Genomic DNA, 26,450 nt, shown 5'->3' with positions numbered 1-26,450 from the left:
CCAGGGACAGGGGCGCAGGTGCATGGAGAAGGCAGGGAGGGAGGTGCGCGCTTCTCCGCGACTTGGGGCTCTTTCTCTGCGCTTTCCAGGCACTGAACTCTGAGCTGCAAGGACAGGAGCACCGGCACCTTCCCGACTAAGGCTCTGCCGCGAGTGCACCCCAGAGGGGTGTATCCAGCGACAGCCACCTCCCCAGCTTCTGAGGCGCAGACCTCCCTCCCTCGCGCATCTCCAGCCTCAGGGTCTTCCCTCCTGGCCTTAAGCACCAGGTCCCACCAATATCGAGGATTCTCAGCCCTTGGCTCTGAGCCTGGCCAGTCGTTTTCTCACGCCTGGGTCCTCAAAACCTGATTGTGCCAGAGCCGCGCGGCTCTGCGGTCCGCTCTCCAGCTTTTGCCTGGCAGGGCGCACAGCCAGCCTCGCCTCCGGCTCGCGGGGTGCACAGAGCGCATCCTGCCTCCTCCGCCCCCAAGACCTGCTGGCCTCCCTCGACTTCTGGCCAGTCTACCACTGCGCGATCTGAGGTCCCTTTGCCTTCCTTGCATAAAGCATGTCAGGCTCTGGGAGAAAAGACTTCGATGTGAAGCACATCCTGCGACTCCGCTGGAAACTCTTCAGCCATCCTTCGCCGTCCACCGGCAGCCCGGCGGGGGGCGGCTGCCCGCCACAGGACGGCAGTGGAGGCTTCGAGCACTGGGGACCCAGCCAGAGCCGCCTGCTCAAAAGCCAAGAGAGGGGCAGTGTGAGCACTTTCTGGAAGAAACCTTCCTCTTCCTCCTCCTCTTCCTCCTCCTCCTCCTCCTCTTCCTCTTCTTCCTTCAATCCTCTGAATGGCACCCTGCTATCAGTTTCCACCAGGCTGCAGCAAGGGGCTCCGGGGCAAGGCACCCAGCAGCCAGCGAGGACTCTCTTCTACGTGGAGTCCCTAGAGGAGGAGGTGGTTCCAAGCATGGACTTTCCTGGACCACACGAAAAGGGATTGGTCCTGCAAGAGCTCAAAGTGGAGCCGGCCTCCTCTAGCCAGGCAACAGGTGAAGGAGGTGGACACAGGTACAGTAAGTCCCCTGGGGCAGCCAAGAGGCTTCCAACTGCCACGCATTTCTCCCCGGGTTCTTTTGTCCTTACCAAGTCTAAAACATTTCAGCTTGAAAAATTAGTTGATTTTAGTCTGGTTTCTATTACTCACATTTTAATCTCATTTAAAGTTTGCCCATTAAATGTCTATGGGTTCATACGTGTTACTTTTCTTTTGATTAGTTTTCAGAGTCATAACTACCAATTGAATATGTAGGCGTTTAGGTAAATCTTCAAGTGAAATCGTTCTCGTATGGATGAGATTGTATTTTTTTTTTTCATTATCTGCTGTCATTAAATTACATTAGTCTTGCCATTATCTGAAGTGAGGTGAAATTGGCCTTAAAAACCATCCAAACGCATCTCATACACTGGTGTAGTAACTGGCCTATCACTGTTGTCTGGGAATCCCTGTGACTTGAACCTGTGTTCTAGGAATAATGACTTGGAGGAAGTGGACTGCTGGACAAGAGCATTATCTTCTCTCTGTCCCTTCCCCCAAGACCGTTAGTACACCCTAAGACAATTTCCCTTTCCCATCTTGTGCTTTGTGTTCACTTGGAGTTTTTGGTTTGCTTGCTTGCTTATTTGTTTCTGTTAATTCTATTGGAGGTTCTGGGGATCAAACCCAGGGTCCTCTGCATCCTAGGTGAGCCCTCTACCACTGAGCTCACCCTGTGCCCCTTTGTGTTTAAGTTTGCCTTTTCCAGAGTAAGTCTTAACATTAAACTGTTGCTGACTCCCTCCGCTTTCAGCTGTTGTGATTTGTTGACTCAGTATGGGAACTTTGTATGCTTCGTAAACAGGTCAATATTTATTTCTAGTTTATTTCTAACATTACACTTTGTGTAGAGTTCTGCTACTTTAAAGGCATTGAAAATCCTCCCAACACATGAAACTCCTGAGTTTTACATTTTTAGAAAATTGAGTCATTATCATTCTACACTACATCATCACTGGTTTGTGCATATAATGAGGATATGAAAGGATTTGCATTTAGATTCATATGATATCAGAATACATTATGGGAGAAGAAATACAGAGGAAATGCAGGAAAATGATCATGAATATGCTAATACATTTTAATTACTGCTCAAGAACAAATTAGAAATAGAAGCAACTTTTAAATTCAATTTAATCAGCTTTTTATAAAGTTGATTAAGTTCTTAAAAAAGAATATATGAGACAAAATATTATGTAAATGCTCTTTTCACTGACAAGTGTAATGCTAAACACAAATATTACCCTTATTTTTAATTAATGATATAGATTTTAAATTTTTATTCTGTTATTTGTAAACATATAAGATTATTATTTAATAATTAAGCTTCATTACAAATTTAAGGTTATCAAAAGGGTTTTTATATATAGAAGAACTATATATATATATACTTATATATTATTCAGCCAAATAAAATAGTTTAACAAAGTGATTATAACCATGAATATTTTGAAGTCATTAGAAGTATTTATTCATTAGGAACTTATAGTTTTTGACTTTTAAAGGTAAAATACTTTGTTTTTTTAGTCCTCTTCAATTGATTAGACATAAAAGAGTTTGGAAAGAGGGAGGTGTTGATAAACATTTAGCAATTCACCTTATATATTATAAAGGAAATGAGGCTGAATACTTACTAATTACTGCTTTATTGAAATTGATATCTTTGAGTCAAATAGCTCAGAATAGACCATATATTCTATATATGTATGTATATATGTATGCATACACACATGGGTTACATATATGCATCTATATAAAATGTGTGTATAAAATTTCTTCAAAACAGCTGGAAACACCTGCTTATAAAACTATAAGTTTACAAAACTATGAACTATAAGCATATAAAACTGTTGCATATTTTTTGAAACTAGCCTTGCTACATAACAGTTTTAAGTCAATGAGAAATGTTTGGTTTATAAAGATTTTTGTGTAAATTGAAAAATTTGAAAATGGTAATCAAATACTTCCTTAATAAATTATGAATAGTTTAAAATATATCTACCATGCACCAATAAAAGTATTAAAATAAATAAGAAGTATTAAAATAAATAAATGATCACTTAGGAATAAAACATTCATCAGACAACTTATTTTTTACTGTATATTACAGTTTTTTTTAATTGGTGCACTGTATTCATACATCATAGTGGGATACAAACTTTTGTAGACATACATGCACACATCGCCCAGTCAGCCCCCACCCGATCCCCACCCCATTCTCTCCCCATCCCTCCTTCCCATGCTTGGCTTAGTGGTTGACATCTAGTATTATAGCAATTTATCCAAAATTAAAAATGATAATCTCACATAATAGTTTCATTTGTCTGCTACCAAGCTTTTGATGACTTAAAGATAACATTTCAATATTTCTTTTTACTTTCTTTCTTACCAGAGAATATTTTTACAGTTTTTAATTCACAAGAAGTTACATGATAAGAATTCTGAAAAATAACCAAGTACCAATGAATATCATCTTTGCTTACAGAATCAGGGTGTCATATGAAAATTTGTATGTGTAAATAATTAAAATCAATCTACTTTAACTTCAAAATTTATATTAGCATGCAAATGATTTAGATAAATCTAAATTTCTTTCTGGACAAATCAGTTTGCAGGGATAGTATTTTTTTTTATTTTGTGTGGTCTTAAACTTTCATAGAGCATTGAACCATAATAGTAAACCAAACAATTAATCATTAATAATATATATTTTAATAAGAATAGGGTTCATTGCCAGAGAAGACTGCATTTCCAAAATAAAGTACTGAATGGAAATTTTGTGGCACTTCAGAACTTTATGCAAAATGACTAGTAATGTGCACTCAGTTGTTTTCTGTGACTACACATCTAAGAAAGCAACATAATTTTTATTTTTTATTTTTATTTTTTGGGGTAGCACTGGGGTTCCTGGAAGCCCTTCTACCTCTGGGCTACACTCCCAGACCTATTTTATATTTTTATTTGGAAAGAGGGTCTCTTAAACCAGTGAGGCTGGCTTCAAACCTGCGGGATCCTCCTGTCTCCCCCTCCCAAGCGAGTGGAATACAAGCGTGCACCACCATGCCTGGCAACATAATGTTTATGTTAATAAGTGCATGCAGAAATTATTGGAACCCTATAAGCATAATTTTTCTTACTTAAGTCATATTACCTAATCCAAATGTGATGTCATATTTAATGTTGCATTTTATAAATTCTTAGTTCTTGTTAAATTAATCTTCACTTATACAAAGATTTGCCCTTTCTCTGATATTTTATTTATTCAATATATTTTTATATTTTCTATTCTTATGGTCTTACACTGGTTAGAAATGTTGTTTGGGTAAGTATTATTACTCAGTTTGTTAAGTCTGTTTTTAAAAGAGTAGATGAAGAAAACTCAGAAGAAAGCTATTCTATAATCTCAAAATTCTGAAAAGGTTATATTACCAGGAACTTGAAACTAAATGTAGCAGCGATATAGAATAGAGTCAATGTACTATAACAATGCAGTGTTTATCTGATCCTACCTTACTACATAATAGACCCACTATTATGCCACCCTAACCAAGGCTCAGTACTCCACTCTCTTGACACTCTGCCTAAAAATACTTTTAAATGGCAATAACTATTAATTTATCTACCTTCTTGTCCAAACTCAGGTAAAAAGTATATAACTTCCTGGATAATAAGGTCACTATATATTTGTAATATGGATAGTTTTGTCCAATTTTTTATGTGTAGTGAAGAAACAAAAGAATATATGTTTTTTATACTTTTTGTTTTTGTTGTTTTGAACTAGGGATTGAACCAGGGATATTCATTCTGCCTTCAAGGTACATTCCCAGCCCTCTTTCCTGTTTTATTATGAAACATGGTTTCACTAAGTTACTGAGGGCATCACTAAGTTGCTGAGTTCAGTCTCAAACCTGCTATCCTCCTGTACTGGGATTACAGGTGTGTATCACCTCGCCTGGGTAGCATTTATATTCTTGTAGTTGATAGTGATGTGAGTGGGAAAAGCCGTGCCATGTTTTAACTGCATGGGTTCCTGGAAGCCCTTCTACCTCCAGGCTACACTCCCAGACCTATTTTATATTTTATTTGGAAACAGGGTCTCTTAAGCCAGCGAGGCTTGCTTTGAACCTGCGCAATCCTCCTCTCTCCACCTCCCAAGCATAGGGATTACAAGCGTGTGCCACCATGCCTGGCTTAAATGCTTATATTTTTATAACAAAATTTTAGAGTACAGTCTTCTGGTTTTATTTTTTAGTTACCATCCATAAATTATATGTTCAGGTTTGCATCTAAGTTAGACATTGTTTGACCTTTGATTTTGTACATCCACTTTTCTACTGGACCTCTCTGGTGGATGTAACAGAGCCTATTTAAATGCAACTTGTGTAAAACTGAGTTTTTAGTTCACTTCCATTCTTATTCATTTGCCTTTTTCTCCATCCTAGATAATATTCCCCCACGGACTAAGTTGTATGGCAAGAAATCCAAGATCATATTTATCATCGCCTCTCTTTCCCATTATGTTTAGTATTCCACATAGCCCCAACATTTTGCTCAGAGAGTCTGCCCTGTGTAGGTCCCACAACTCATAATTTGCTTGCTTGCAACTCATCTAAGTTACTATCCTATTTCAACTCAACTGCCATCTGCATTATATCTCCTCATATCTTTACCTCCTGCAATCAACTATATAGAAGCCAAAAAACATAATAAAATATGAAGATAAACTGTTTTTCCCCAGTCAGTCCTTGTTTTTCTTTTTAACCCCTCTCCACTCACCCCAAAATATTTCTCCTATATGATCACAATCTCTACCATAGATATCTTGGCCCTGAATGATTTATCACTTCGGTTCCTGACCCCTCACTCACCATAGTTCCCACTGGCCTCTGCCTTTTTCAGTTCCTTTTGTATAAATTTTCACTGACTTTGGGTCTCACAAACTTGTGTCCTCTCCTTGTTCAGTGATTCTCCTTCTATCAACCAAGTCTTTTCTATTCACTTTCAAGGTGTCTTGAACAAAATCACTGTACTATTTTCAGAAAAAATTTCCTTGATCCCCCCAATACATTTGCATCTTCTGTTTTAAGTTTTAAGAGTAACTACTCTCTACTTTTACTTCAATTCTTTTTGAACATCATGGCTACATATTAATATATATGTTAATTTAATTGTTTGTTTCTAGCTGAAATTGCCAAGTGGATAGGAGGATATCTGTTTTTCTGCTCATTTTATGCCTAGCATGGAGACCACAGTTACTCAACAAATACTGTTGAGAGAGTAAATATTTGTCATAATCATATTGAGTTGAATTGAATTGATTTTTTTCCAGGGAGCATGTAGAATATTTATATTATGTAAGTTAAAACACAACATTTATGATCCTTACACAATTTTGCATGCCCTTGGTACCATGATGACATAGATAAAGAAGCTGAAATACAACAAAGGGAACTAATCTTCACAGAATCCCAGTATTTTAAGTAATAGATTTTTAATCCAGGATACCTGACTCTATATACCATATTTCAGGCCATTTTTTCTAGTCTTCTTTGTTTCTCTCAGTTTTCATTTTTTCCAAAACAGACAAAACAAGTCCTCATATCACTCAGCTATACCATTTCTCTTTATTTTTTCAAAAGAATTAAAGTCAAAATACTATACAGATACATGGATATTTATGTTTATAACAGTAAAATTTATAGAACCAGGATATGTGTATATAAACAAATGAATGGACATCAAAAATCAGGTGAATACATAAAGTGGATTTTTTACTGAGGCATTAAGAAGAACAAAATTATGTCATTTGCAGGAGAATTGATGGAACTAGAGAAGATAAGTGAGATCTGCCAGTCTCAGAAAGTCAAGGGTTGAATATTTTTAACCAATGTGTGAAAGTTAAAAAGAAAATAGGAAACAAAAGGGACTTCAGATAAATGAGGAGAGACCAGTAGAATAGTAGGAGGGAGCTGGGCGTGTTGGCGCACGCTTGTAATTCCCGCGTGTGGGAGGCTGAGACAGGAGGATCTCACAGGTTCGAAGCCAGACTCAGCTACTTACTGAGGCTCTCAGTAACTTAGTGAGACCCTGTTTCTAAATAAAGTAAGAAATAGGTCTGGGAGTATAGCCCAGAGGTAGAAAGCCTCTGGGTTTCACCCCCAGTACCACCAAAAAAAAAAAAAAAAAAAGAATAGTAGGAGGGGTTTGGTGAAGGAGGTACAAGGGAAAGAAGGAGGCTTGATGAAGAGAACAGTTCAAATAATGCTGCGTCCATGCATGAAAGTATCACTACCAATGTCAATAGCGTGTATGGCGGAGCAGTTCAGAGGGAGAAGCACCAAGCTATGTGTACATGTATATTTGTGTCTCTTTGAGCCTTTCTATGATACATAATTAAGATACAACAATAAAAGTATATTTAAAAGGAAGAAGAGACTCCCTTTAAGACTATAAGGGAATAGTTTACTTACTCTATTGGTGGAAATTATATTTGTATTGAATGTTTAAAACAAGTTCTTAAAGTGAAATTTATGAAGCACACTTGATAAGTCTTAATTAGTCCAAGAGAGCTTTTTAACCCAAGTTAGAAAACACTAACACTCAATTATTTTCTGAAATTTTTACTCAATTTACTTCATTTTGTAATTAATCAATAGTATGCAAATGTGACCTACAAATGGAAAATACTTTGGAGGACAAAAGATTTATGACAGGAAGTTTGCTTGAGAATTACTGATGGAGAAGTGTCACTGGAAGGGAACATATGTCATCAAAACCTCATAAAGTTTAATGAGAGCCACGCTCGTAAGCTGGGCATGGTAGTGCATGCTTATAATCCCAGCATTTGGAAGGCTGAGGCAGGAAGATTGTGGTTCACAGACAGCCTCAGTTACTACTTAGTAAAGCCCTATGCAACTCAATGAGACCTTGTTTCAAACTAAAAAATAAAAAATTAGGGCTGGGGTTGTCGCTCAGAGGTAGAATGCCCCTGCGTTCCATCCCAGTACCACAAAAAAGAAAAAAAAAAAGAAAGAAAGAAAGAAAGAAAGAGAATCAGCCCAGCTTTAGGCAATGTGAAAAAGTTGAGTTTTATTCCATTTTTAATGTCTTTGTTAATTTACCCTAACTTTGTGTATCATTATGTGTGTGTGTGTGTGTGTGTGTGTATATAATATATATATAATATATATATATATAATACATATATACACATACTATACTCACACACACACACACACACACACATATATATATATAGTTTCCTTAGCGATAGATTATTTTACTTGTACAGGATGATGTTATTGTTATTATATAGAGTTTCATCTAGAAATCCACAATATCTAGACACCCAAGACTTGAGTAAGTTTGTTTCAGACAAACCAAGACTATAAAGGAAAAAAATAGAAGCACTGAGCTACATTTGCAGGTACCTATACCTGAGATCTATGTGTGAGAATTTTGTGACTATAAAACGAGAATGAGAGGGAAAGAATTTTTAATTTTTTTACAACAGAAAGCCCCTGTTGTTAAAAGATCATATACTTCTTTTTACCTATAGATTTTAATGAATACTTTATAAATTACAATCTACATTATTAGCATGTCTAAGGAACTGTTTTAAGTTACTTAGAAAAATGAAATAATTTTTCCTCTATAATAAAGTTTAGTACTTGAGTTGAGCTTATTGGCACCTGCCTACAATCTCGGTAATTGGGAGACTAAAATATGAGGATCATAGGTTTGAGGCCAGTCTCAGAAATTTAGTGAGACTATTTCAAATTAAAACATTCATAGTACTAGTTGTGTAGCTCAGAGGTTGAATTCCCTTGGGTTCAAAACACACACACACACACACACACACACACACACACACACACACACACCAGCACTTGACTAATCTAGAATATAATTTAAATCAGATCTTTGTATTTTTTTCCATTCCCCAAAATAACATAATTTGTTTATATTTAGAAAATACACTTCTAACAGCTACATGTTAAGTCAAATTTTATTACTTTGAGTAAAGAGCTGTAAATGAACTAAAATTGATAATTGATCTGCTTATGTTAAATCAAGTTTCTTTTTCTTTTTCTTTGTGGTATTGGAGATTGAATCCAGAGGCACTGAACCTTAGAGGTACACTCCTAGCCCTACTTTATTCTTTATTTTGAAACAGGGTCTCACTACATTGTGGAGGACCTCACAAGTTGCTGGCCACAAACCTGCTCTCCTCCTTTCTCAGCCTCCCAAGGACTAGGATTACAAACATATGCCACCCTGCTTGGATTAAATAAAGTTTCTGAACAAGAACATGAGCAACATTTTAATCAGAATCTCAAGGTAGTGACAATACATCACAATTGATTTTAATGTAATCTAAAAACTTTTAGATCTAAAAGTTTTCTAAAATCTTTATGTAGTTTTTGTGGTAATTGTACAAAACTAATGCCCTAGAATTTATATATTGGTTGTGGTTAGATAATAATTTTTATCTTTCCATTTCTTTTCTTCAAATTTTATTTATATGTGGAATATATTGAAAATGGTATACTTTAGACTGTGCTTGGTGCCCTCTCTCCCCATTTCTGTTCTCCTTCCCTCCCTCCCAACAATTATTTTCCAGTTAACCATGATATATTCACACAAATATTCTCCACTCTGAACTGGCTTGCACTCCCACCAACAGTGTAAAAAATTTCCTTTTTCCCCACATCTCGCCAACATTTGTTGTTGAGTTCTTTATGCTTGCCACTCTGATTGGGGTTAGATGGAATCCCAGCATAGTTTTGATTTGCATCTCCCTGATGGCTAATGATGTAGAACATCTTTCCATGTATCTATTGGCCCTTTGTATCTCTTCTTTCCTGAAGTATCTATTCAGTTCAGTTGCCCATTTCTTGATTTGGTTACTTGCTTTGCTAGTGTAGAACCTTTGAGTTCTTTGGATAACCTCTATAACCTCAAAATCAATAAAATACCTAGGAATAAACCTAACCAAAGATGTAAAAGACCTCTATAAAGAAAACTATAAAACATTAAAGAAAGAAATTGAAGAAGACCTTGGAAGATGGAAAGATATCCCATGCTCATAAATAGGCAGAAGATGTATCACCAAAATGGCTATTTTGGCTGGGTGTGGTGGTGCACACTTTTAATCCCCATGTTTGGGAGGCTGAGACAGGAGGATCGCATAGGTTTGAAGCCAGTCTCATCTACTTAGTGAGGCTCCCAGCAACTTAGTGAGACTCCATTTCCAAACATAAATATTATAAAAATATTATAAAATATAAAATAGGTCTGGGAGTATAGCCCGGAGATAGAAAGCCTCTGGGTTCAACCCTCAGTATCACCAAAATTAAAGGCCATTCTGCCAAAAGTGATCTATAGATTCAATGCAATTCCCATTAAAATACCAGCGACATTCTTCATAGACCTAGAAAAATCATTCATGAACTTCATATGGAGAAAGAAAAGATCCTGAATAGGCAAAGCAGTCCTCAGCAATAAGAATCATGCAGGAGGCATCACAATCTCTGACTTCAAACTCTACTATAGAGCAATATTAGTAAAAACAGCATGGTACTGGCACAATAACAGGTATACTGACCAATGGAACAGAATAGAAGATACAGAAACAAATCCACACACCTATAGTTAATTAATATTTGACAAAGGGGCCAAATTCATACGCTGAAGAAAAGACAGCCTTTTCAACAAATGGTGCTGGGAGAACCGGCTACCGATTTGTAGAAAGATGAAACTAAATCTTTACCTCTCGCCTTGCACGAGAATCAACTCAAGATGGATCAAAGGCTTAGAAATTAGACCAGAGACTGTGAAGTTATTAGAGGAGGGCATAGGCTCAACACTACAACATATAGGCACAGGCACTTTCTTAACAAAACCTCCAAAGCTCAGGAAATTAAAATAAGAATTAGCAAGTGGTATGGCATCAAACTAAAAAGTTTCTTCTCATCAAAGGAAACCATTAAGAACTTAAAGAGGAAGCCTACAGAATGGGAGAAGATCTTTATCAGCTACCATTCAGATAGAGGGAGATATCCAAAATATCTCTTCTGATTTCTTAGATAATGCTATTTAAATTATTGAAGAAATTAAAATATATATATATATATATATATATATATATATATATATATATATACATATTATATATTAGAGATGATTTTGAAGATCTTGGATTCCACTGTATAGCAAAATATACTCCAAATGGGTTTGATGCAAACTAACTACATTTACTGACTTATTTGGCAAGGATATGAAAATAAATTAATATAAATATTAAACAAAATTGATAAATATTAACTCAGTGAGAGAGTATAATGTGCTCATTGTATATTTTCAAGAAAAATTAATTTTGAATGGAACATCTATAAAACTGTTGACTATAGATCCTAATAAAGAAAAAACTTAAGTACTATCTGAAAGTATTTGATAATAACAGGGAGTGAAATTACTTAATATAAATTCTAAGTTATATCCTTAATGTGGCTGTAGCTCAATTATAATAACTTATGATTATCATAAATCTTTCAGTTTGATTTTTAATATATTTGTTTGTGATACCATATCATGGTAAGTCATCTTATCACTTTATTTTTTGGTGATATTGATAGATATTTGCTTATATAGATTAGAACTTAATCATGACTTTAAAATTATGGAAAAACCTAAATTACATGATAAAATATTGGCATGCTTTATAGTAAAAGGGAAATGACAACCCAAACTCTTCTACAGCTTTGCAAGAGATGCACATCAATATCTATATTAATATATCTATTTTTTAGTTTGCTAGATTCTAAGTATATTCCAATGTCCTAGAGGTATTCTTAGGCCAGTAATTATATATTTCAGAGTTTCAGAGAGGAAAATAAAACAATATATTGTTTAGAAGGGACCGGCATTAGAATTTATATTTTAAAGCTGTGAATATAAAAACATCTGAACTTAAAGCTAAAAGATTCAACTCTGAACTTACTGTTCTTGAAGATAAATTTGTAGTCATTTTTAGCTATTATAATAAAATTTAAGGATGATTTCTACTTTGTGTCACCTTGCCTTTTATCTATTTCTCTGTAAGCTTTTTGTCATTGTGATCAAAATGTGAACAATCTAGAAGAGGAAGTTGAGTTTGGTTCATAGTTTCAGAGATTCAGTCCATGGTTACAGGGAAGACACATCATGGTGGCAGGAAGGAAAGCTACTCAGCTCACTGAAACTAGGAAAAAGAATGAGAGAGTTAGTTAGGGAAAGGTGTAGTCTCTAAGGTCATGCCCCCAGTGAATTACTTTCTACAGTTCTTCACTGTCTACAGTTACCAGCCATTAAATCCATTCAAATTACTAATCTAACAAGTGGATTAATCCACTGATGCTGTTAGAGCCCTTTGGGATTCAATTATTTTACCTCAACATTCCTGGAATATATAGGCTTTTTGAGAAGACATTCCATATCAAAATAACACTGCATCACTGATCAACAACAGCAACAAAAAATGCCCATCTCCCAGTGTAGCATTCAGTCCATCTCTGGGAGTCCTCATATTCTTAAAAGCTCCAGCAAGGCTTAAAAAGTTCAAGCTTAAAGTTTCCTCTAAGATTGAATGCAAACTCTTATCTATGAGCTCTATAAAATAAAAGTCATGTACAATAACACAGAATAAACATTCTCACTCCAAACGGAAGAAATAGAAGCATAGAAAGAGTGAATAAAACTAAGACCAAACCCAAACTGGACAAATAATAAGTTCTATACCTCTATGTCCAGCATCCATGACAAGTGGTGAAGAAATGTGTCCCCTAAGAGGCCTGAGCAACCCCATCCCTGCGGTCTCTAAAGTTGTACCCCACATATTCTGACTCTGTCCATAGCCTGAAGCTTTCCCGGTCAGACTTTCCGCACTTCTGACACATCTCATTTCCTGGGGTCTCTATTAGATCTTTAGCTTCACTTTCTCAGTGACACACAGAGCCCTCTCAGGAATCTTCCTGCATGGATCCTGAGCATAAGCTACACATTGCCTAGCCTCTAGGTCTTCCCTTGAAATCTGAGTGAGAGTCTCTGTGACCCTTTAACTCCAGCATCTTATATATCTACAAAACCAGTACAACTTGGCTATCACCAAGGTCTGCCCAGCTCAAGCAGTAGCTAGGCTCCCTTGGACCATTGCTACAGTGGCCTCTGAATGCCTGGGAAGTTGAGAAGGTGAAATGAATCTTCAGGAAACAACTTTTTAGACAGCCCTGTGCAAGCCGACTTCCTTCAAAGCATCTTTTGGAAAGAAGTATTTTTAAGTAATTTCCACTGCCACACTTTTGAGACTGCAGTGGGTGGGTTCTTGCTGGTTCCTGAGATTTCCTCAAGGCATCTTTCCTATTATCTCCGTGCGTATTTAACATCTTAGAAGCCTGATCTCTCCAGCAACCACACCTTTTTTGCTCCAATTGTTTATGTTTTTTTGTGGTCCAACTACAAGTTTTCAAAATCAGTTCGCTGATTTTTTTTCTCCATATTCTCACAGTAAACCTGGTTAACAGCTGCCGGCAATACTTATGACACCACTTAAAATGCTCTGCTGCCTTGAATTTTTTATGCAATTAGTTGTTTTTAAATTCAGCCTCAAAGAAAGTCTTAGAACATAGACAAAATGTAGATTAGTGTTTTGCCAGAATGTGGTACTAATTTTACGTTTCTAGTCAATTCAATAAAGAATCAAAAGGAAATTAAAAGCATCTATTTTTATATAAATAAACAAAAGTTTATTCATTTGCACATAAATTGATCATGTATACAGAATTGAAAATAAAACTATTTTTAGACATATTTTCCTAGAAAATTTTGGAATTTTTAATCTAAAAGTAGGTAGTTATTTTAGTAAAGTGGCAAGATAAAATCAACATAAAAACCTAGTTGCATTTCTATATATTTATAATGAACACAGAAATTACAATTATAAAATAGTATCAGTAATAAAACATAGTTGGGAATAAGAATACAAAACATAGGAAAGACTTTCATATTATATAAAGCAAGCCCATGCCACAAGAAATTAAGACCCCAATATTAGAGAGTTATAACATGTTAATAAGTCAGAGGACCCACTATTTTTTTTTCAGCGTGTGTGTGTGTGTGTGTGTGTGTGTGTGTGTGTGTGTGTTGCCAGAGATTGGACCCAGGGGTATTACCTCTCTTCCCTAGAACTTTTTATTTTTCATTGAAACAAGGCCTTCCTAGGTTAGAGTGTCTTGCTAAATTGCTGACGCTGGTCTAAAACCTAGAATTCTAATGTCTCAGTCTCCCAACTACTGGAAATAAAGGCATGATCCACCACATCAGGCTAAGTGTCCTCCAACTGGTTTATAAATTGAATATGCCCCATAAGAAAATTTCTATATAATTTTTATATAAATTAACAAGGCTTTTTCTAAAGTCCATAAAATTCAAAGGATCTGAACTAAACATTTCAGTTTTTAAAAGCACAAAAATATTGAGCACTAATATTCCTAATTTTCAGACTGATCATGAAACTACATTAATCAAAATAATGGTGTAGCAGTGTCAGAATACAGGAATATATAAATGGAGAGTAGATAAATAAATTTGATAGTAGTCATGTAATAAGAGTTCTTTCATAAAAAAGAATAAATTCTTTAATGCTAAGACTGAGTAGTAAAATATTATGAAAATTATTATGAGACTATGGCATATTTCTTCTTAACATTTATCTATTATAAATCAGATAGATTGAACAATTCCTTTGATTAACCATACATTGAATAAAAGCTTAGTTTTGATGCCTTAAATCAGATATTGAAGTCAGATGCTTTTTAAGTTTGGCATGGGACCCAAGGAGTCTATCGACAATCGTCTTACTGATCTTGATGCTTAAAATATGTATCTTGAGCTTTTTCTGTCTTCCTCTGGACAGCTGATGTAAAAGCAGGGAAGGCTGAATAGTTTTATAGTAAACATCTCTGCACAGACACCTCAAAAGGGCTTATCACATGACCATGAGGTTCCTTTATCTTTTATCTATATTGCCAATTCTGGTAGAGTATCCAGGGAGCAGAAATACTGTCATAGAATTTACCTAGTAGCATGGAAAAAGATGAGTTATGCTGTTTTATGCTGACTCCTTTTTGTATTTTACTAGATGACTTGAAATAGAACTAAATTAATTTTTTTCTACAAAGAAAAAGATTTCATTATGCACTCTATCATTTTGTCTTTATTTATAATATATTTAGATATAATTATTCTCTCTGACAACTTTGTGTAGCCTGTGGCCTTTAAGTTAATTTTTACAAAAGAATACCTTTTTCATTGTAAGATTAAATTTGTATTGTGATAGATCTTCTCAAAGAACACAACTTAAAACTTTTTCTTTTTTTTTTTTTTTTTTTTGGTGGTACTGGGGGTGGAACCCAGAGTCTTTCTACCTCCGGGATATACTCCCAGACCTATTTTATATTTTATTTGGAAACAGGGTCTCAGTAAGTTGCTGAGGCTGGCTTTGAACCCGTGCGATCCTCCTGTTTCAGCCTCCCAAGCGCGGGGATTACAAGCGTGCGCCACCATGCCCGGCTTAAAACTTTTTCTGAATGTAATTTTTTTTTATTTTCTCAAAATTGTCGCTTTGGAATTTTAACTGAAGCTGAAGGTTCACGTATATCCGCTCTTACCCCTATGATCAGTCATTGCCTTATGTGTCTCATACAAAAATTTCTTCTGAGTAAGACAAGATTTCTACTTCATATTCATCAGTAAATTCCAGGAAAATTTTTAATTTTAATAGTACCACAAATTGAAAATGGGTCTGATGCATAAGTATTGATAATGTTATATAGCATGTTTTTCTCTAAGATAACATGTTTTGGCTTTAGACTAATATATTGTCACCTATGGTTGTATATTATAAAAGAAACTGTATTAATCATTAAAAAACTTGAGTTGCATTGTAAAGTTTGCCAGTATATGAAAATGTTGCCATTCAGTCACTTAAAGTGCTCTTTATCTCATTTTCTATGACTGAAGAGGACAATAAATGCATAATTTATTTGGACTTTCAGGCTTGTCACTACAAAAGACAGTGGATGGCTAGTGATGTTGCTCAGGGGTGCAGTGCTTACCCTGCATTTGATTTCCAGTTTCACCCCCAAACAAACAAACACTACTTGGCCATGACAATTGACATGTAAATTTAAATGACAATATGGATTTCAAGAAAGGGAGAAAAGAGAGAATAAGTCAGGTTATAAAATAATAAGAAATAGTGAGACTCCCATTTTCTGTGTGGTCAGAGGCAGGAAGGAGTAAAAGGATGGGTGAGATGACACAGATGCGGTTCCATGTGATTCAATGGAGAAAACTTCTCAGAACTGGATCTGTTATTCAGAAGTATCATGGGTGGTTTTTATAATTTCATATCTCACCAAGGAGTTGAGAGATTTTTACATGTGTGAGAGAGGGGCATGTTTCTTGTCATTTTGAATTGTCTCAGGATTGGCTATGTCATCCATGGGGCCTTAGGTAAAGAAAGAAAGAAAAAAAAAAGAAAAAAATAAAGTCTATGAAGGGATCCTTTTTACACACAATAAAAGTGAGATGAATCTGGGAAAGCTAATAAATAAAAATCATTTCCAGCTGAAACAGATCTATCTTAGATGTGTTTTAATAAATTTAATAAATATAATTTGTGAATGAATATACACTTACAAAGTTCTTAAATACTTATTCACACATGTGCTTTTAACTTATTAATTTTAGGCAATAATGGTCAAGAGACTATAGTGCTTCTGAAATACCCAAAACATTATTTACCTTAAAAGAAAGCCTACTGGAAACCAAGAAAGTTATACAAAATCTTGGGTCTCAGGAAAGTTGACAATAATGTACATATATATTGTCTGCTCTACTTAAAAATATTTTTGCCATTCAAACATCTATAATTTTCAGAGCTGAGATCCACTAAATTAATAAAAAATATTCCTACTTCTCGTTAGAGGAAAAATGTATGTGTAACTGTAAATTTTCCTCAGCTTTATTCAATTATACATTAAGCTGGAAGGTATATTGGTCTGGGAGCTGGGTAAGGAGAAGTATACCAGAGAGAGTTGATGTAATGTCATCACTGTATACAAGGATTCTACATTAATACTTTCACCCCTGGCAAGTCAAGGTTTCCCACAGACTCAGAAAGCATCCTTTTGATCTTTTTGTATTGACTTCAATTATATTTTATTAAAATGAAAGATATAACTTTCCCTTTTAAAAATAATGTTTTGTTAAAATGTGCAGATTAAACTTAATTGCATGTATAAAAATAAGTGGGTAATTGTTTGGATTTGTTTCTTCCGACAGAAACTCTGAAAGTTAAGATTTTTTTTTTTTTTTTTTTTAGGAAAGGTTTTGTACTTAGATCTCCAAATGTACAATTACTTGCCACTATAATTAAAGAATCTTTAATGCATAAGGGCTCAATTTTATTAATAATAATTGTTCAATTCAGTGAAATGTACAAATCCTACACACACACACGTATACACATACACACACCGAAGATAGTGGTGTCTTTTATAATTGTTAACATTTACTAATAAAACAATTTTCTAAAGACTGAAACATTAAACCTTATTTGACATTATATTCCTAAATCAATATGAAATAATTTAAATCATATAAAAATGAGAATACAATGAGATGTCGAGATTCTATTTCCTCATTAAATATTTTATGCCACTAATAAACATTTAGAAGTAGATATGAACAAAAACATACTATTCATAATGCAATCAAAATACTTAATAATACTAACATTCTATGATACTTTTAGTGAGAGCTGTGTAGTTATAGTAAAAATTTAAACTAGTCAATGATTACAGAAGCAAAACATATTTCTAACTGAGGAGATGATGAAAAACCCAATCTAGCGAACAAGGAAACTGATAAAGAATCCTCAAAATTACATTAAGGAAGGATTGTAAATTAAGCATTGAGAATATTCAAAAATGAAAAAATATCTTCTTTGTCTTATTATGCACCATGATTTTCTATAGTTAATGTAATAAAACAGAATAATAAAGGTGATTAACTCAATACACACACACACACACACACACACACACATCTAAATCTAAATTTCTGTAATTTGAGGAGGGGAAACAAAGGAACAATATTTATTGTTATGAAAAATTGAAAGAACATTTTAACTCAGAAATACAAATTTTGAGGCCAGGTGTGGTGGCGCATGCTTGTAATTCCCACGCTTGGGAGGCTGAGACAGGAGGATCGCATGGGTTCGAAGCCAGCCTCAGCTACTTAGTGAGGCTCTCAGCAACTTAGTGAGACCCTGTTTCCAAATAAAATATAAAAAAGGTCTGGGAGTACAGCCCGGAGGTGGAGAGCCTCTGGGTTCCACCCCCAGTACCACCAAAAAAAAAAAAAAAAAAAAAAAAAAGAAAGAAATACAATTTTTGAGAACGTGTACTACAGAAAAAAATCCCCTAGATGTTCGGGAACTTCCCTACTTGTTCATCACCAAAAATATAAAAATAGTTTTGTATATACTATGTAAAAATCAATGAAGGTAAGAAAATAATGAATGCACTTTCACCTGTGTAGGTCTCCAATAACTAGTTTTCAATGTAAAATATTGCATGTTTTTTCACCTGATATCAAAAACCCATAAGTTTATAGGTATGAAATGCAAAACAAAACACTCCACGTACATACTTAAATATGAGAAAATACTTTAAGTCCAATGAACCTATTTTTATGTTTGTTACTTAAAGTTTATGATTGTTTTCTGTGTTCTTGACATAAATTTAATGCTATTGTGTTTTTAGTGAAGTTAAAGAATTAACAAAATGTTAACTTATTAAATATTGACTGTAAGTATAATGCTTATAACCAATGTCAAAATTAGGTTAGCTGGATGTTGTGGCGCACAGTTGTAATCCCAGTACTTAGGAGGCTGAGATAGGAGGATCATGCAGGTTGGAAGCCAGCCTCCAGCTACTTAGTGAGGCTCTCAGGAACTTAGTGAGACCCTGTTTCCAAATAAAATACAAAATAGATCTAATAGATCTGGGAGTGTAACCTGGAGGGAGAAGGGCGCTGGGTTTCATCCCCAGTACCAAAAAAACAAACAAACAAACAAACAAAAAAAAACAAAAAAAAAATTAGGTTAAGGTCTATATTTACAAAAGAAGAATATTGCCATCTAGTGGTTATTTATTCATATTGAAGCTACACAGCCCCTTGGAAAAATGTGATGAAAGATAAGTAGTTAAAACAACAATATACAAAAAAAGGAGATAAATAAGAACATCAAAACACCCTAAGATGATAACAAATTCTCTATGAAATGCTTTTTTTAAAACTTGGTTTTCAGTACACTAAGTATGAAAACGCTATTTTATGATGATATAAAGAAACATTTCTGGGAGACTTCTATCTATTTTAAAAATAGAATATGATGTACTATTGACTACTAACTTTCTTGATACTTTATAGATTTAAGTATTGGAATAAAAACTGAATCAGTATTTCGTGAAGAATTTTATTAATATCAAAATTTAATAAGAGCCCCGAAAACTTCAGAGAAGATCAAGTGTCTAGGTCATAAAAGTCAACTACTTAACATTATACTTATGAAATGTACAGGCATGATATTGCTACCTACTGTTGTAATAAAATTTGTCTTTTAGAAACAATACCCATGCAAATGACACAGTTCAATTATACAGAATCCAGAGAATTATAAAAATATATCAATATACTTCTCACACACTTCAAACACATGGTAATAATCATGGCAGAGCACCTAAAAGTACTTAGAAACATTGAGACAACATATTGTAAGAGTTGAGGTAGTAATGTTGATAGCGTGATTCATAATGCCAGAGGTACTTAAAAAAAAAGAAAGAAAGAAAAGAAAACCACAAAGCAAACAGTGAATTCTACAGGCAATTTTTCTGAAAATTTGTTTAAAATTTTAAAGTTCTGTTTTAAAGTAAAATATCAAGATAATTCTTTTGAGTTTTTGTATTTGCCTTTTTATTGCAAGTCTAACTCTCTCTTCCGTAGTTTCATTTTATAAAGAAGCTAGGAATTACAACTAGATTATTCTTATTCAGTTAATTGTTGCTTAAATGATTCGAATTAGGTTTTAGACTCATTCAGGTTAGGTAATGAGCCACGAGATTCTCATCTTAGCTCTACATCCCTCAGAAAAGACTCTAAACCAAAAAGTATATTGCTAAATACACTTTTCTCATACCTGGTACATGAAGTCAAATTATAGTATACAGAACAAATAAGTTTTCCTCTGCTTTGATATTTTGCTTTTGTTGTTTCATTTGTATTGATTTTAAAATCTATTCCCGATACATCCAATGCTTGATAAAGCTCTTACATTTAGAAGCTTTTCCTTAGTAAGTACACTTTCCAGTTTCTGGAATACAGTGTCTCCGAATTGTCATATTGAATTTTCGTTAGAGGGCAGCAGTGGTAAGTTCTCAAATGGCCCATAACATTTTCTAATTGCACTAGAACTGAACTAGCATATTAGAAATGTCCTCAAAGGTCCAACTTGAGAAATTTTAGGAGATACTTTTTCCTCCAAAAACATATCTGGCATTGAATCAAATACTCATTCTACATAGCATTAGGAACAGAATTTAATCCTGCTCCAAATCATCTTAAAGTCTACTATTTGTGGAATCTAGATCGTACCATTTCTGTTCAACTGGTGATCTTCCTTTCTTTTTATTTTGCTAACATAATTTGATAAGTAAATTTTCCCCATGCGTAATCTCTTAAAAATAGAGTTGTCAATTCATTTTATTGTTTATCTTCTTTAAATCTGTCTTGCAATAATCACAAAATAATATATTTTAAGGATATTACTTTTGGCAGCAAACAGGAAGACAAGAAAGTAAGTGACACGATATAAAAATATAACAATATTCCTTAGATGTTTGCAAAATAAATACTAAAATTAAATACCTTCCTTAGAGCTCAAGTTGCATACCTTCACTGCCCCTTAAAGAAGGATTACAAACCTGGTGTAATCCTCTTCAATTTGACTCTCTTTTTCTTTCATTTCTTTTCTTTCTTTTCTTTTCTTTTCTTTTCTTTTCTTTTCTTTTCTTTTCTTTTTTTTCCCCTGAGGATGGAACGCAGGGGCATTCAATGCCAAGCTACACACCCAGCCTTATTTTCTCTTTTTTCTTTCTTTCTTTTTTTTTTTTTTTTTTTTTTTTTGGTGGTACTGGAAGCCCTTCTATCTCTGGGCTACACTCCCAGACCTATTTTTACATCTTTTTTTTTTTTTTTTTAATTGGAAACAGGGTCTCCTAAGCCAGCGCTCATGGCTGGCTTCGAACCTGCCCAATCCTCCTGTCTCTGCCTCCCAAACACGGGGATTACAAGCGTGCGCCACCACGCCCGGCATATTTTCTATTCTTTATTTTTGAGACTGGGTGTCTCACTGAGTTGCAAAGGGCCTCACTAACTAGCTGAGGCTGTCCGCAAATGTGATCTTCCTGTCTCAGCCTCCCAAATGCTGGGATTAGAAACATGTGCCACCAGGCCTGGCTACTATTTGTCTCTTAAACGTTTGCTATTTTGTTTTGTTTTTGTTGTACATGGGCTTGAACCCAGGGTTGTTGTTCTTTTTAGCTACACCTCCAGCAGCCTTTCTTTTTCTTTCTTTTTTTTTTCTTTTTTTTTTTGGTACTGGGGTTCCTGGAAACCTGTCTACCTTTGGGCTACACTCCGAGACCTATTTTTGCACATTTTTATTTGGAAACAGGATCTCTTAAGTCAGCGTGGCTGGCTTCGAACCTGTGCTAACCTCCTGTCTCTGCCTCCCAAGCGCGGGGATTTCAAGTGTGTGCCACCATGTCCAGCTTTTTTTTTTTTTTTTTTTAAATTTTGAAACATGGTTTCCTCAAGTTGCTGAGGGTGTCCTTGAATCTAAGATTCTCCTGTCTCAGGGTCCCAAGTCCTGGGATTATAGGCATGCCCCACCATGCCCAGTTCTTGAAACTTTAAATAGTGTTGAAAAGTTCCTTGTGATTTCATTTTGTAGTGGCTCCCACAATTATGTTGTCAGTTCCTGATGGGTTATAGATAATAGTGAGAATTTAAGTAGAACTAGTCTTTCTTATTCATTGGCTTTGCATATTATTAACTTTCTTCTTAAAATCTCTGCCACTTGGTGTCAAACGTTTTATTCTGAAATTGATGCAATAAGCTATTTTATATAGGGTCCCAAAGTTCCATGACCTTCTCAAAATTCACTTAAATTCTGTAACATCTGCCATTTATTATGCTAGGTAGACCAATGATTGATGCAATGCTCAGTATTTTGTGTGGTAATTAAAGTTCTAATCGTTTCAAGCTGCACAAATTAGCACTGTCAGAGTGCAATAGTAACTGGTCTGGACATAAGGAAGAAGCTATTCTGAGTAGCAAGTGAGAACTGGATAGATGGCCAGTGAGATTTATTCAGTTGGCTACTTTTCCACTTTGCTTGCCATTAATTTCCATGAATAACTTTTTGGCAAGTTGGAAGACAGGGCTAATTTTTTATCTTGGAGAGGGATCAGAGGAAAAGCAGTATGGAAGGCAGGAAAAAAAAAAAGACTGGCAGTGATAGGTTTGCAATGGAGAAGAAAAATAAAGGCATGACAGGGACCAAAAGGATGTCCTCGACTCCTATGATAGCCAGGATCCACACTCAAGTATATTTGTAGAAACTGCAGTCCTGCCTTCTTCTCCCCATAAGTTTAAGTGCATCCAGGGAAAATGGCCCTCTTTCTTTTCTGGGAATTGCAGTTTGGTTTCTCATAGCTTAATTTTATACCATTCCAGGAGCAAAAGCATATACTAATCTATATGAGTCCACAAAATTTGAAAAGGTGAACCATTGACTTTTTCCCAAGCATCTCTATATTTTTTTCAAATTTAATTCAATCATCAATTATTTTGCCATCATGTTGTTATATCAAAATATTAGACAATTGTGTTATGTGTGTTTCAAAGTAAATTTTAGACAAGGCATCATCTACTCTATGATCACTTCTCCATCTCTGGTGTAAAGGATCACTTTTACAAAATATCTTGTTTTATATATGAAGGGTCTGAGAATTGCCCACCAACCCAAATAACGAAGGACTCACAAGGGAAGTAAAATCAAGCAGGGTTTATTGTGCTGCAATCTTGTTTTAAGAACACAATCTTAAACCAGGCATGGTGGTGTATACCTGAAATCCCAGGGCTTGGGGGGTTGAGACAGGAGGATGGCAGGTTCCAGGGTAGCCTTAGCAACTTAGGTAGGCCCTCAGCAACTTAGTGATACCCTGTTTCCAAATAAAAAAATAAAAATTAGAGATGAGGGTGTAATTTGAAGGCAGAACACCTTTCAGTTCAATTCCCAGTACCACAAAAAGAAGAAAAAAAATCCAGTCTTCACATGTGAAAAAGAACTGCTGTAAATTTTTTTTTCTTTTATCAGGAGCATTTTACCTCCAAGCTAAAATTTGGAGCCCCATTTTTATTATTTATTATTTTAAAAGCCCTATTTTTTATTTTGAAAAGGGGTCTCACTGAGTTGTAAAAGGCCTCACTAAGTAACTAAAGCTGTTTTCGCAGCACGATTTTCCTGTCTCAGCCTCCCAAATGCATGGGTTACAAGTTTGTGCCATCATGCCCAGATCGAACTCTGTAATTTAAAACAAAATTCTTTCTCATGATTGGTAAAATTAGAAATAACCCTTAACTCTGTTTTCATAATATATATAATTTCATAATAAGATATTAAAATTATCCTGAAATGAAATAATCATATCAGAGAAATTCTTCTTAGATAATTATTCAAATATATTAACTTTATGTACATATGATCTTGATAAAGTGTAGAAGCCAGCTCTTAGGATAAGGTGCAATTCTAATTGTTGTATGGCTTTTATATCTTAGCTCCCTACTCCTCTCTTCCATCCCCCAAAGGTAGCCTTTCTGTCTGTGGCACAGCACTTTGCATTGGATATAGTTGGTCCAAAATATTATGAGGAAACAAAGTCATGAAAATATTTTGTCAAAAGAAAATGTCAAATATCAACTCAAGTTTGGAAACAAAAAAATTATAACTTGCCAAATTAGCTAACACTCCCCCACATGCATGCATTTTATATTGAAAACATCTTTCTGAATATATTTTTCTCACAGTGAGGCACATACTTCAAGAAATCAAGAGAAAGAGATTTGAAAAAAGAACAATGCTGTTTCTTTTTAAATTTTATGTTATAGTGCTTAGCAGTTAAGCAGAATTTATGAATAATGCCCCTCTTCTGTATCTGAAGAGTGTTGGTTAACTAACTGACCCAGGCCAACAGAACTGGTCACTTTATTTATTTGGGGATGATACATAGCTAAGAAGGTATGGATTTCCTTAGATGAACCTCTCTAAACGTGACAGCGTCAACTTTATCACAGGTTATACTTTCTTCACCACATCGTTCAATCTTTCTCTCTCTTTCCCTCTCTCTCTCTCTCTCTTCTTCTCTCCCTCACCCTATTTTCATCTCATGTAGACAGTGACAAAATTCTTTTAAAAAGGCTTTATAATTTATTTTCAATTTATAATGAAAATTTTTATAAATGCCATTATAAAATTGATTTTTCTAATTTTATCCAATTAATCTTAACAAGAAAAACACATTCCATTATTTAAAAGTTTTGTTTAATGTGAGATGTATTTATAAAGTTTTGAGAAAAAGTCTCATAACTATTATGCTACCTTATAGAACTTTAGATGATATTGAAAACTTTCTAAAACTACAATGTCCAATATTATAGATAATAGTCAGAGGCGACAGTGGAGCGTTTACAATGTGACAGGTCTGACTGAGGAAATGAATATTAAAATAATATTTTTTGCTATGCTAAATACAACTATCCATCATATAGATAGTTGCTACCATATTTGACAAGCATTTAGAGCATCATTTTATACTAAAAATTGTAAAATTTTTCTGTACAATTTATTTCTAATATATTCCTAAAGTTTAAACTACCATTTTTCTGGTCATCCCTTGCTATCTTTTTTATGTTTTATACTTAATCATATCTATATGACTTTTTCATGTCTGTCTTTTATTTAGAGTGTTTGATTCTAGGGCTCTATTCTTTTCAAAACAATACTTTATATTTAAAATGAAATATTTATCATTGTCATCTTTCACGTAGGTGACATAAGTAATTTTTAATTTATATTTTGTAACATACTACTTTAACATTTTCATATAAAATTTTTAATTAATGAAACATGCCACATGATAATGATATGATGATTTAGATAATGTAAACCATCAAATGATATATGCATATAAGTGAGAAATAACACACACACACACACACACACACACACACACACACACACACACACATTTCTTCAGGTCCTTGAGGCCAAGTACTATTTTCTGTCTCATGATCCTCTTTATAGTTCACAACATGGCTGGTTTTCTTCTTCAAGACCAGGAGCAAAATCTGAATGTAATCTTCTGAGGTGGAGACACTCATAATGTAATCTAATCAAGGAATAACATCCCATTACATTTGCACCTTTCATTAACTAGGAGAAAAAAACCCCACAGATTCCATCTGCACTGATGGGAGAGAGTAAAGGAGAGGAAGGGGCTCCATGGAGGAGGTCCCAGGCTGTGTGCTCCACCCAAAGGTATTTGGAATTTTGTTTCAGAGTGTGTTCAATTTCACGTTGCTATTCACTGTGTTCTATCACACAATTTTAGTACATAGCCATTAAAAAAAGCAGTGCTCTGAGGATAGAAATAAGAGTGTGAAATGAACAGGACAGGGACTGAAATCCTCTTTCACGAGTCTCTATTTAGTTGAAACTGATTCATGTTTTTGAATAGGATCTATGTCAAAGGCTGTATAAAAACAAACATCCTGCATTACTATAAATATGAGATGGATGAATCCCTATACTTGAGTGGCAACTTCCATGATCTGAAAGAATCCATGCAATTATTAAGGGTGCGCAGGAGTGCGGTGTGGGTGTTAGACATGTCAGTGTCAGTGACACATCTGTAACTAGAGAGAGGAAAGCAAGTTTAACAAAATAAGTAGGAGTAACAAATAAGAAAAGAAGGAACATATTCACAGAGTAATAGGTGAAAATTTCAATGGTATTATCCAAAGTAAATAATTTTAAAGTTGGGGCTTATCAATTATTTCAAGTATTTAAAAATAAGTGATAGGCCATGCATGGTGGTACACACCTGAAACCTCAGTACTTGGGAGGCTGAGAAAGGAAGATGGCAGT

At 34.8% G+C, this 26,450-nt stretch overlaps 1 protein-coding gene across 2 annotated transcripts in view; it reads left to right on the top strand.

The window, feature by feature from the left end:
• Window positions 1-550: 550 nt before the first annotated feature.
• The window catches only part of KLHL1 (kelch like family member 1), a gene marked incomplete at both ends in the record, with an annotated part of 325,168 nt that continues 299,268 nt past the window's right edge, over window positions 551-26,450 (top strand). For both annotated transcript variants that reach the window (XM_080690084.1, XM_080690083.1), the window contains one exon: window positions 551-1,050. In XM_080690084.1, coding sequence (XP_080546210.1) covers window positions 551-1,050 — 500 coding nt within the window. The remainder of the gene's footprint in view (window positions 1,051-26,450) is intronic.

This window comes from Muscardinus avellanarius (assembly GCF_963383645.1).
Source record: "Muscardinus avellanarius genome assembly, chromosome: 2".
Taxonomy (NCBI): Eukaryota; Metazoa; Chordata; class Mammalia; order Rodentia; family Gliridae; genus Muscardinus; species Muscardinus avellanarius.
This window is presented reverse-complemented; position numbering and strand designations above follow the sequence as displayed.